The following is an 11,884-nucleotide window of genomic DNA, read 5'->3' on the forward strand; positions in this document are numbered from 1 at the left end:
AGTCCACTGTCAGAGGCCATAAGAAGATCATTTGTAACCTTCACTAAAGCTGTTTCTGTGCTGTGATGAGCTCTGAAACCTGACTGAAAGTCTTCAAATAAACCATTCCTCTGCAGATGATCTGTTAGCTGTTTGACAACTACTCTTTCAAGGATTTTTGATATGAAAGGAAGGTTGGAGATTGGCCTATAATTAGCTAAGACTGCTGGGTCTAGAGATGGCTTTTTGAGTAAAGGTTTAACCACAGCCAGCTTGAAGGCCTGTGGTACATAGCCGACCATTAGAGATAGGTTGATCATATTTAAGATCGAAGAATTAATCAATGGCAGGACTTCTTTGAGCAGTTTTGTAGGAATGGGGTCTAAAAGACACGTTGATGGTTTGGAGGAAGTAATTATTGAAGTTAACTCAGAAAGATCAATTGGAGAAAAAGAGTCTAACTTAACATCAATGGTACTAAGAGTAGCTGTAGATAATATTACATCTGTGGGATGATTACTGGTAATTTTTTCTCTAATGATAAAAATTTTATTTGTGAAGAAGTTCATGAAGTCATTACTAGTTAACGTTAAAGGGATGGTTGGCTCAACAGAGCTCTGACTCTTTGTCAGCCTGGCTACAGTGCTGAAGAGAAACCTGGGGTTGTTCTTATTTTCTTCAATCAGTGATGAATAGTAAGATGTTCTGGCTTTGCGGAGGGCTTTCTTATAAAGCAGCAAACTATTTCTCCAGGCTAAATGATGATCCTCTAAATTTGTGACACGCCATTTCCTCTCCAGATTACGAGTCATCTGCTTTAGGGTACGTGTTTGAGAATTATACCACGGAGTCAGGTACTTCTGACTAGAGACCTTAGTTTTCACTGGAGCTACAGTATCCAGAGTCGTACGTAGTGAGGAGGTGAAATTATTAACAAGATAATCGACCTCTGTTGGGGTAGCGTTCAGATAGCTGCTCTGCTCTGTGTTGGTACAGGGCATTGAAGATGATAACAGTGGGTGGATTATATTCTTAAACTTAGTTACAGCGCTTTCAGAAAGACATCTACTTTGATAAAATCTACTCTCCACTGCTGTGTAATCAATTATTGTAAATGTAAATGTTATCAGGAAATGATCAGACAGCAGAGGGTTTTCAGGAAACACTGTTAAATGTTCAGTTTCTATGCCATATGTTAAAACAAGATCTAGAGTGTGATTAAAGTGGTGGGTGGGTTCTTTTACATTTTGAGAGAAGCCAATTGAGTCTAATAACAGACTAAATGCCATGTTGAGGCTGTCATTTTTAGCATCTACATGGATGTTAAAATCACCCACAATAATTATTTTATTTGAGCTCAGAACTAAATTAGATATAAAGTCTGAGAAATCAGACAGAAACTCTGTGTAAGGCCCAGGTGGACGATAGATGATAACAAGTAAGACTGGTTTCTGAGTTTCACAGCTGGGGTGGACAATGTTAAGCATCAGGCTTTCAAATGAATTAAAAGTCTGTCTTGGTCTTTCATTAATTAATAGGCTGGTGTGAAAAATTGCTGCCACACCGCCCCCTCGGCCTGTGCTTCGAGGTTTCTGGTAGTTAGAATGACTCGGGGGTGTTGATTCATTTAAACTAACATAATCATCCTGCTGCAACCAGGTTTCTGTAAGGCAGAGTAAATCAATTTGTTGATCAATTATTAAGTCATGTACTAACAGAGACTTGGAGGAGAGAGACCTAATATTTAATAATCCACATTTCACTGTTTTACTCTTTGGTTCAGATGTGGATACTGTATTGTTCTTTCTTTTTGATTGTTTATGTTTAAGTTGTTTGTTGCTGGTTTTTAGTTTGTTTTTTGTCTTTTTGGAAGCTGACACAGTCTCTATGGAGATGGGTTTTTGGAGGGGTAGCAGGAGGAGAGAAGCTGCAGAGAGGCGTGTAAGACTGCAACTCTGCTTGACTGCATCAGTGAGCAGGTGCACAAGTGTTTCTAATAAAGTGGTCTGTAAGTGTACAAAGCTTATTATTGGTTAACGAAACATGATGTGTGTTAATGGTTAAACTACCAGACTTTCAGACTGAAGGCCAGAGTCTGTATCCTGTGTAAAACTGTAAAATATAGATATTTTTTCTTAGTTAGGACAAGAAAAAGATTGTTGCTTGGATTAAATATAATCTTGTTCGCAACATTAACCACACGTTACATGCTGAGAACATTTAGCTAAGGTCTTGTGTTTGTTTCAGATAATAAATCTGTATTACGACTCAAGTTCACGTGCATTCAAGGCTCACACCGAAGGCCCTGAATCAGGAGTTCTCTCAGGTCACCTTGACCATGTCTACATGCCTAAATGCCCTCAGTTACTCCCATCTGATTGGCCAATTAGATCCTTGTGTTAGCAGTAGAGCAGGTGTGTAAGTATAAGAGGTCTGAGAGGCAAAACCTGCTCTCTCTTTACAAGTTTGTTTCTCTTATTCAGGTGAGCTAACAACAAATGACACACCTGATCTAAACAATATAAAAGCTGGATCTAAATTAGGAAAAGGCCCAGAGTTCATTTCAACCTGGTGATAACGTCTGCTTCATGTTGTGAGGTAGGGTTGTTTCCTGATCTGTAACCATGACCGGGTATCACCTGATCCAGCTGGTATGTGGGGGTTTTGGCAGCGCGGGGAACATTAAACATTCTTCAGATGTGAGTCAGGTTAGCACAACGCTGTGGGCTGTTTTATGTACGTGCCTTTTGATGAGATCTTGTGGTTTGTTGACTGAAACAGTAACAAGGAAAAAGTACGTGTAGAGCAATGGTGAAGTACTTCACTTTGCGCTTACTTGTGTTCAGAGTTTTCTTCATCAGCTGAACTACTGCTTCTTCACACTGAACCAACATGAGGCTGCACCGGTGGTTTGTGTCAACAAGTATTGAATGGACTCCTGAAAATTGGGAGCAGCCGTTCCTCTCCGGACACCGTGCAGCCTGCTGTGGTCATACATCATTTCCAAAACGTAGTAATGTGCAGAGCTTGGTCAGAGCACCTTAGCATCACATTTTAACAAATGAGCTTCCTGTTCTGTTCAGTGGCAATTTAGTAATTCAAAAAATGCTCCTTGTCCAACTTCCTTCCTGTTACTAAGATGTTTAAGGATCCAAACACACTGGTGTTGCTGTTCCTAAATAAGATATGTGAACAGGGGTAACAGTGGCATCACTTATATAAGATTATGTAAGAACATTATTATGTGTAATACTGAGCTCTGTGTACTTCATCAAGATGCAAACAGTGAAACGTTGCTTATGTAATAATACAACAAAGACACATTAATAATTAATCTGACCGTTTATACATAACAGACCTTCAAACACTCTGCTTTACACACAAGACGTTCAGCTGGACTCATTGTGTGGACGTGACTCATTTATTTGAGCACAGGTGTGTACATGTGCATAAGTGACTTGAATGATTGATAAATGAATGCAAATGAACACTTACTGTGTCTTTCCTAAGGCTGGCCTGAATTTTAGGTTTTGATTTTGAAGGATTTTGTTTTTCTGGTTGATCTTAGATTTTGTCCTCTGAGCTGACGATGGAGCGAGTGTTAACGAGAAAAAGAGAAAAGATTTAGTGCTAAAGTGACAAAAGGACACAGAGAGTTCTACAAGATTTTAATATTAATTTGAATTCGATGTTATTCAGCGTAAAAAATCTCATCATGTTGCACAGATAGCTTTGGTGTGTACCAGAGTAGCTAGAAGTTCCAATTTCATGTGAATTGAAACTAAACTAAGAACAGAGAGAACACACCTCTGAAAAAGCCAATATTGGGAAATATTTCCTTTTTTTTCCCTAAGCGCTGATAAAACTTTGTGCAGGACACTTGATAAATGGCACTTGCAACATCATGAAGTTAGTGTGCACACTAAATAATAATTACTAATATTAATGATTAACTTCAGATTAATGCATAATACGCATCATTAATCTGCAACTGAGTCTGCTGTAACTGACAGACACATTGTATGATGGCACACAGAGAAGGACCAACGTTCCCTCCAATGTGTGACTACAAAACCGGTTTGGCTCTCTGAAAATCTTTCTGCAACTTGGAGCTGATAAGCTGAAGTTGCCACTTGCGACCTGACAAAGCAACAAATCTGTGATGTGCATGCTCATAGACGGCTCCTCCTCCTCTGCATCGATTTTCAAGATCCGAGGTTAAACGAGCTGCGGGTGCAAAGGCGAACTTGTGTCATGTGACAAAAATGCAAGTTAGTTAAAACTAAAAAGCATTTAAGTTTGTTAACTTTATATGAATTACACAGAAAAGAAGAGAAAACTATTCTGAACAATATTATTAAATTGTATTTACTGAGATTTTACTGTAAGTAGTTACTGTGACAGTACTTTTTGTTTTATTCTATATCATTATGTTTAATCAATATAAACACATGATAGTAACTTCACAAAGTAAAGTTGATGCTACTATCACGTAGGTGTTCACTTGTATTTTCTTGCTACGCTAAAAAACCTGGGAATGTTTGCATGGTGTAGTGTAGCAGGCAGCAGATGAAACTTTGTCAACGTTACAATAAGAGTTCAGTGTTGTGACACAGATGACTCCAAAACTTCGGTCCCTGCTTTAACCTCTGTTTGCTCAATCACTGCGCCTTATTTCTTGCTATGGATGACCTACAGTGGAGTCAGCAGCTGAAGCTGAAGAACCAGAAACACCAGACTGACTGCAAAACCTGTGAGAATGAACTCAGGGAGGAGCTCGTGTAAATAATCTCAGCACAAAGAAAGAGCACCTGTGAGGAGTATTTAAGTCTCTGTAGGCTGAATGTGAACTACACAGTACGAGCTGCATCTGTGAGGATCAGAGCTGCCAGCATGTCCACCCAAACAGGTACAATGTTATTATTATTACACTGCAGAAACTGGAAGATGAAACTGTAAACTGTGAGAGGAAACAATGTATACCAAGTTGAGGCTTTTCTTTAAATGTATCAGATTACTTTTACTCAAAAATGTAGTTACTGAGTTATAGTAAATGGCATGAATGGTTAGAAACATGTTTTAAAACAACACAACAAAAATGAGCTACTTAATCAGTCGCATTTAGGTTTTTAAGCTCAGTTTTCTGGTGTGGGAAACAGGAATCTACAACAATCTGTCTGAGTTTCAGTATTTTATACTCATTGGTAAATATAGAAAATAATTGTGCTGGATGGGTGATCCCTCTGTGGTGTCTTGGAATAATGAGCAGTAAGAAGTCGGACAATCAGCACAGGGAGCTTAAAACGACTGAACCTGTCCTGAAAAAGAGCCGATTTGCAAAGTTTGATTCAAAGCAACATATTGCGCTAAAAGTGGAAACAAACTAGTCTGTTAAGTGTAAGTGGTGTCAGCCTCTGTAACATGACACACTTTTATTGCAGTATTCACACTGAGTATTTGCAAAAGTGCACTTTGTCTTGATTTTTTGCTGGTGCAACATGTTGGAATATTTGTTGGAAACAAATAGTCAGATTTAGGTCCCCTCTAGACGTCTTCAATGATGATCTTAAAATCCATTCTGCAGCTTTTTTGGCTGGTAGAAACAGAACCAGACGTTACATGATCACAGCTCAGTTAACACCATTAAATGAGGTTCATCTGTAGTTTGCAGAGTCTGTGTTGGGATTTTTTATTGCTCTGTAACTGCGAGCTTTCATTCCTTTTTGACTCAAAAACAAAAATGGATGTTTTAAATTTAATGAAAGGATGGATAAAGCAGCAGTTTCAGACTTCAAGTTTTCTATTTAAAGCAGACAAAAGCAAGCGAGAGTCTATTATCTTGAGCAGACATGTGATGTCACATATTTAAAACGTGATTCAAAACAAATCAACCACAACACAAAAAAAGAAAAAGGCTGCCAGGATCTGTCAAGATGTTAAATATACTTTTGAACTATGCCTCCAGCTACCATCTGCAAACAGGACAGACAGGACTGACTTTTTTGTGGTATTTTCCAGTGACAAACATGGCCTCGGTACCATTGGAGAATCAGTTCCGGTGCTGCATCTGCCTGGACACCTACACAGATCCCGTCTCAATCCCGTGTGGACACAACTTCTGCCTGGATTGCATCGAAGGCTACTGGGACACGAAGGACAAGTCGGAGTGTCCGCTGTGCAAAGAGACGTTCAAAGAGCGACCGGAGCTGAGGATCAACCGAGCTTTTTCCGACATGATTGAATTCTTCAAAAGGTCTGTTTTACTTCCAGACTCTTTGTGTCCCAATCCCAGTATCTTTATTGCCATTGTACAAGTTCAACAAAAGTGAGGGCAGTAATGTACGGTGTTAAAAATAAATAAATAATAATAATAATATACAAAATGAGAGACATACAGTAAATGTGTGTACACCAGTCCCTGCATTCACGATGCTGAATTAGAATTAATTTCTTAAAACTGCTTTAATTGTGTGTGATTTCATGGCTGTGGAGTAGGAAGCAGATCCAGGATCAACTGACCAATCACGTTGTCTGCCCATTTAGTTAGCATTAGCCAAGAAGTTAGCTCTGTTAAAAACTTTCACAAGGAAACCGACATATCTTAATTTGGCTAATATCCAACCTAACTTGATTATAGAGCCTTACTCTACCTTAAATGCCACATATATTGACCATGGCCTGCAATGTCACATACAGTGCATATTTACACCATGTCCAGCTGGCTATGCATTGTGTTTCAGGCACACCAGAGTCCCTTAATTTGAATGTATTGTCTTGTACCGTTTTGTGTTCTCTTCCAGATGGCAGATATATTTGAATATATTCAATGATATTTAACATTATCTTCAAAAGGTCTCTGTCACCCACACTGATGCATGGGGAGGACGTCCAGCCCCCGGCACACCAGCTATCAGACCGTGAAGACGTGCCCTGTGACGTCTGCCACGGGAACAAGGCGCCGTCGGTGAAATCGTGTCTGGTGTGTCAGGCGTCTTACTGTGAGATTCACCTCGTGCCTCACCAGAGAGATCCAGCGCTGCAGAGACACTGCCTCACAGATCCAGCAATCTTCAATACCAGCCACCTGTGCAGAAAGCACAACAAGCCCCTGACAATGTTCTGCAAGCAGGATCACACACCTGTGTGCTCGAAATGCACAGAGGGCGACCACAAGCACCACAAGATTGTCCCCATGGAGAAGGAGAGCAGGAGGGTGAAGGTGAGGGAAAAGCTTCTTCCTTTGCCCTGCGTTTTTTGGGAGGGAGGGGGGGTTTCCTGAGCTCACAGATTTTTGTGCGTTTTTCTTCTCACTGTCTCATTTTTACATTGTTTGATCTTCTCCAGATGAATCTGAGGGAGACAAAGTCCGACATCCAACAGATGATCCAGGACAGGCTGAAAAAAATGGAAGACATCAAAAGTCCAGTGGATCTAAGTAAAGTAGGTCGTTGATTGGTTCAAAAAGTCAGGCTTGCAACCAAACAGTTCATTTATCAGTTTGTTTATTTATCTAGTTGATAATTTTAATCAATAGAGGGCCACCGAGAGAGAGATCCAGAGCAGTTCTCAGATCTGCAGCATGCTGATAACCGCCATCGAGAGGCAGCAGGCCGAGCTCGCCAAGGATCTCGAGGAGAGGCAGATGGAAGCCGAGAGGAAAGCTGAGGAGCTGCTTGAAGAGCTGGAGAAGGAAATCCACGAACTGCAGACGAGGAGCAGCGAGCTGCAGCACCTGGAGCTCACGCGGAGCTCGCTCCACCTCCTACAGGTCAGATTTATCTGCTGCATTTTACCGTCTTTATGCTGCATCCGCATCTTAAAGCTGGTGCTCACAAAAAGCTCCCTTCTGCTTTTAGAGTTTCCCGTCTCTGAGCAGGCTCCCGGCCACCAGAGATTGGTCAGAGGTGGCAGTGCACTCTGATAACTCCCTGGGGATGGTCAGGAGAGCCGTTTCTATGCTGGGGGACATGTGCCAGGAAGTTGCAAACAAACTCTCAGCAGAGGGTGAGTAACCCTACAGCAACATGAACAACAAATCATTGTAAAAATAAGTATATTATCTAATTCTTTAACTTTTTGACATGCAGAAGTGGACAAGATGAGTGCATATGCAGGTATGATCACAAATATATAGTTAGACATTTTTTCCTATAAATTTATTTGAGCTTCATCAGTACCTGACCTGCTGTTTTCTTCTTGTATCTGCAGTCAATGTGACCCTGGATCCCGAGACAGCTTCAGGCTGGCTGGTTCTGTCCCCAGATAAAAAGAAGGTATCACCCTATAATCACTGACTCTATCAAGCACACTTAGATGGACATGCTGATTTTGTCAGCTTTTTATGCTCAAGTGGAGAAGGAGATTCAGAATGAAAGTTTCTTTGGCAGCGATGATGAGCCCATTGTTGATCCTCAGGTGAGCCTCACCAGCCAGAAGAAGAAGACTCTGCTCCCAGACAGTCCCCAACGGTTTGACTCCTGCGTCTGCATTTTGGGGAAACAAAGCTTCATATCTGGAAGACGCTACTGGGTAGTTCAGGTGGGATCAGGATCTGAAAGTCATGTCCTTAAGAAATAGAAAAAAATCCAACAAATACCAGAGATTCTTCTAGCCCTTCAGTTGATCCATCAACAGTTCACTGAAGACTCATCGGAGGTGGTGTCAGTTGAAGGGTGGCTGTCAAGGAAAGGCTAAGGTATGCCAGATTAGAGAAGAACTGGACTGAAAACCAGTAGAAACAGGTCTGATGGAGGGATGACTCCAAATTTCAAATTATTGGTCATTACTGTCATGGCTGGGGCTGCATTTCAGCCAGCGGTGTTTCAAATCTTGTCAAAATTGAACCCTCAGATTTGCAATGCCATCTTGGAGGTGTATGACTGCCAATAGCTTCATTTCTTATCATGAGAATAAACCTTGGATACACTGCCAGTGCAGTAAAAGCTTACTTGGATAGAAAAACACACAGTGAAACAGTGAGTCATGGATTGGCCTCCCTAGAGCCCAGACCTCTACTTTGTGGGATTACCTGAAGGCAGCCAACATACAAACTCTGTTTTTGCATTATATACTGTATTTACATGTATGTTTGCACAATTTAATAAATCTCTTCACCAATGTCCCATTTTCTTAGCAAAATATAAAGAAAGTAATGTACGTTTTACCTCCAACAGAGAAAAAAAGCTATGAATTGTTTACTCATAGTGGTTATTATTTTCTCTTCCTCTTGCTTTTTCCATCTAATTCTTTGTACACCGTGTTTCAGGTTGGGGATAAAACAGACTGGGATCTTGGTGTGGCCCAGGAGTCCACCAACAGGAAAGGTGCCATCACAGTTCATCCTGAAAACGGTTACTGGGCGATCTGCCGGCGAAAAGGTGGCAGTCTGAGCGCCTGCGCCGGACCCTCGGTCACCCTCAACCTTCACGAAATCCCCAAGAAAGTCAGCATATTCCTGAACTATGAGGAAGGGTCGGTGTCCTTCTATGACGCAGAGGCAAAGACTCACATTTATACTTACGGCGGGTGCAGCTTCAGTGAGCCTCTCTACCCGTATTTCAACCCCTGTGTTCAAAACAACGGGAGAAACGTGGCCCCGCTGGTTATCTGTCCTCTCGAGGGAGGTGTCAGGGAAGAACAGGACACAGGCATCGATTTAACCGTATGATGTGACGCTAACTAATGTTTTAGATCTCATTCCTGAACCATTTTTGGTTAAACAAGTGCTTCCCCTAGATGATTAAAATTGTTGTTCCTACAGAAACCACATGTCACATGTCTGAGTTAGCAGGCAGTCCACACTCAAAAAAATAATTCATTGGATGAACGTAATTTTATCTTGCCACTTATATTCCATCTAAACAAATCATGTTATATTAATCCATCTTGATTGTGTTGTGTCAACACGATATATGTGTGTAGGTTTAACATAATATTAACATTAACATTCAATTAATTTGACTTTTGTTCAATCAACATGTTTGCACCACGTTAGTCTAATTAAATTTATTTAAATCCATCTTATATTGTTTAAACACTTTGGCACATCAAAAGTCAGTCTTGTTACATGAACTGGTAAAATATTTGCTTGTTACACCAATGATAATCTTGTTGAATGAATGAAATGTAACTTATGTCTGTAGTACATGTTGTATTCACATTAAGTAATGTTCAACCAAAAAAAATCAATGGATTTACGGCAACTTCCAATCCACCCATCTTCTTATCTTTATCTGGGCTGCGGAAGTGATAGGGCAAGAGGGACAGGGTACATCCTAGACAGGTCGCCAGTCAATCATACAGAGACAAACAATCATTTGCACTTTAACACCTTTGGGCAATTTAGAATAACCAGTTACCCTTACAACTGCATGACTTTTAACTGTGGAGGAAACCAGAGTACGCAGAGAGAACCCACTGCAAACTTCGCCACATTGTGGATTTGAACTCAGGATCTTCTTGCTCTGAGGCAACAGCACGAACCACAATGGCATTAATCTGTCAATACAGACTTAACAAAAGTAGGAAAGCTATGCTTGATGATGCTTTATGTTGTTGTCCTTGACAAGTTAAACCATAAGAAATAGTAACAGCATACACGTGGTGTGGTTGTCTGCCTCTTGTAACCCCACTGATTTTCCTGTGGTTTGACATCTAATGTGATCTTGTGAATTTCGTGAGCCGACTCAAAAAAATGAAATTGGGTGGTTGTTACATGCACAAGATCCAAACTTGTAATTTGAACTAAATAATTCCATGTTTTTATGGTGAACGTAATTAAATCATGTAGCATCTGCATGAAATTCAGCAACTTAATTTGTTCTTGTTGAGATGACATCATACAATCTAGTAAGAGCGGTTAGTTGCCTGGATCCAGCCACTCTTACTAGATTGTGTTAGTGCAGCTGGAAGAGGCACTAACACTTTAGTCTGAGTCTCACGCAGGCGTCTTTGTTCCACAGGTGATGTGAACAGTGTGCACAATGTTATTAAGCAACCCTGCCACTGGCTAACATAGCAAGTTACTTCTGTTTGAGTGTGCAAACCCTAGCATGCAAAAACCTGTACAGCCTGTAAGATGGGAGTAAGTTTTGCTCTCTCTGTCATGAAGTGTGTGCAAAGTGGGTTTTTAACTTTTATTATTCAAATCTTTACAAAATACTACTAGACTGGTATTTACTGTACTTGAGATGCAAAAGTTGAAACTGAAAATAAATTCTAGTTTTTTTGGGGGAAAAAAAAGAAAAACAAACAAAACTCAAATATAGGAAGCGTTTTTGGGTCCTGTTATTTTGAAGGAAGCTGATTTGTTGTATATTTTAATGTGAGGTCTAAATAAGCTGCACCTCACCATTATATTCATTATGTATTATGACACACACATCAGGCTTCACATAGAGGAGAAATCCAGCTTTAATGTTTGAACATTAAGGCCTTGAATTAGTATTTGTTTTTTGTATTTTTCAGACGTTGTTGTTCAGATGTTCTATGTCATCAGACAGGTTTGTCAGAATATACATTTTAATTTTTGGTTTGTTCTAAGGCATGCTGAGACGTTCTGACTTTAAAAACTCTTGCATTTCATCAGATTTGTGCTGAAAGTACCTAAAGCTCACCCTGAAACATATCCTATATCAGTGCCCAGACAACAAACTGAACAACTTACTTTTCCGCACTTGCACACAGTAAAACATAAATCCCGGCACCTCAGAACACACACAGATCACATCAACAGAGGGCCCTATGAGTGCATGATCCAGAAGGCCTCATAAGAGCTCCTCTAATTACTTAAAAACATGCTTTAGTGCTTCCTTTATTACCTCATTAGAAACACTGAGCCATATGATAGAGATCATCCACCATCAGACCCATCATGGAAACAAAAAAATGTGCACAGGTCATATAA

General features: G+C 40.3%; 1 protein-coding gene across 1 annotated transcript; it reads left to right on the forward strand.

Annotated features, from left to right (window-relative positions):
• The first annotated feature begins 4,812 nt into the window (after positions 1–4,812).
• LOC146390721 (E3 ubiquitin-protein ligase TRIM39-like) lies at positions 4,813–11,450 on the forward strand. Its single transcript, XM_084923716.1, has 10 exons — positions 4,813–4,888; positions 5,998–6,232; positions 6,832–7,198; positions 7,324–7,419; positions 7,514–7,747; positions 7,836–7,983; positions 8,067–8,093; positions 8,188–8,252; positions 8,395–8,517; positions 9,245–11,450. The coding sequence occupies exons 1-10, from the start codon at positions 4,873–4,875 to the stop codon at positions 9,644–9,646; spliced, it is 1,713 nt and encodes a 570-aa protein (XP_084779842.1). The 5' UTR covers positions 4,813–4,872; the 3' UTR covers positions 9,647–11,450.
• Positions 11,451–11,884: the final 434 nt, after the last annotated feature.

This window comes from Perissodus microlepis, chromosome 3, assembly GCF_051167445.1.
Source record: "Perissodus microlepis isolate ML-2025 ecotype Zambia chromosome 3, ASM5116744v1, whole genome shotgun sequence".
NCBI classification, from domain to species: Eukaryota; Metazoa; Chordata; class Actinopteri; order Cichliformes; family Cichlidae; genus Perissodus; species Perissodus microlepis.

Excerpts from the sequence above, each read along its gene's own strand:
- LOC146390721 (XM_084923716.1), top strand. Across the intron at positions 7,420-7,513 it reads GTCCAGTGGATCTAAGTAAA|AGGGCCACCGAGAGAGAGAT; the intron begins GTAGGTCGTTGA and ends TTTAATCAATAG. Across the intron at positions 8,253-8,394 it reads TGTCCCCAGATAAAAAGAAG|GTGAGCCTCACCAGCCAGAA; the intron begins GTATCACCCTAT and ends GTTGATCCTCAG.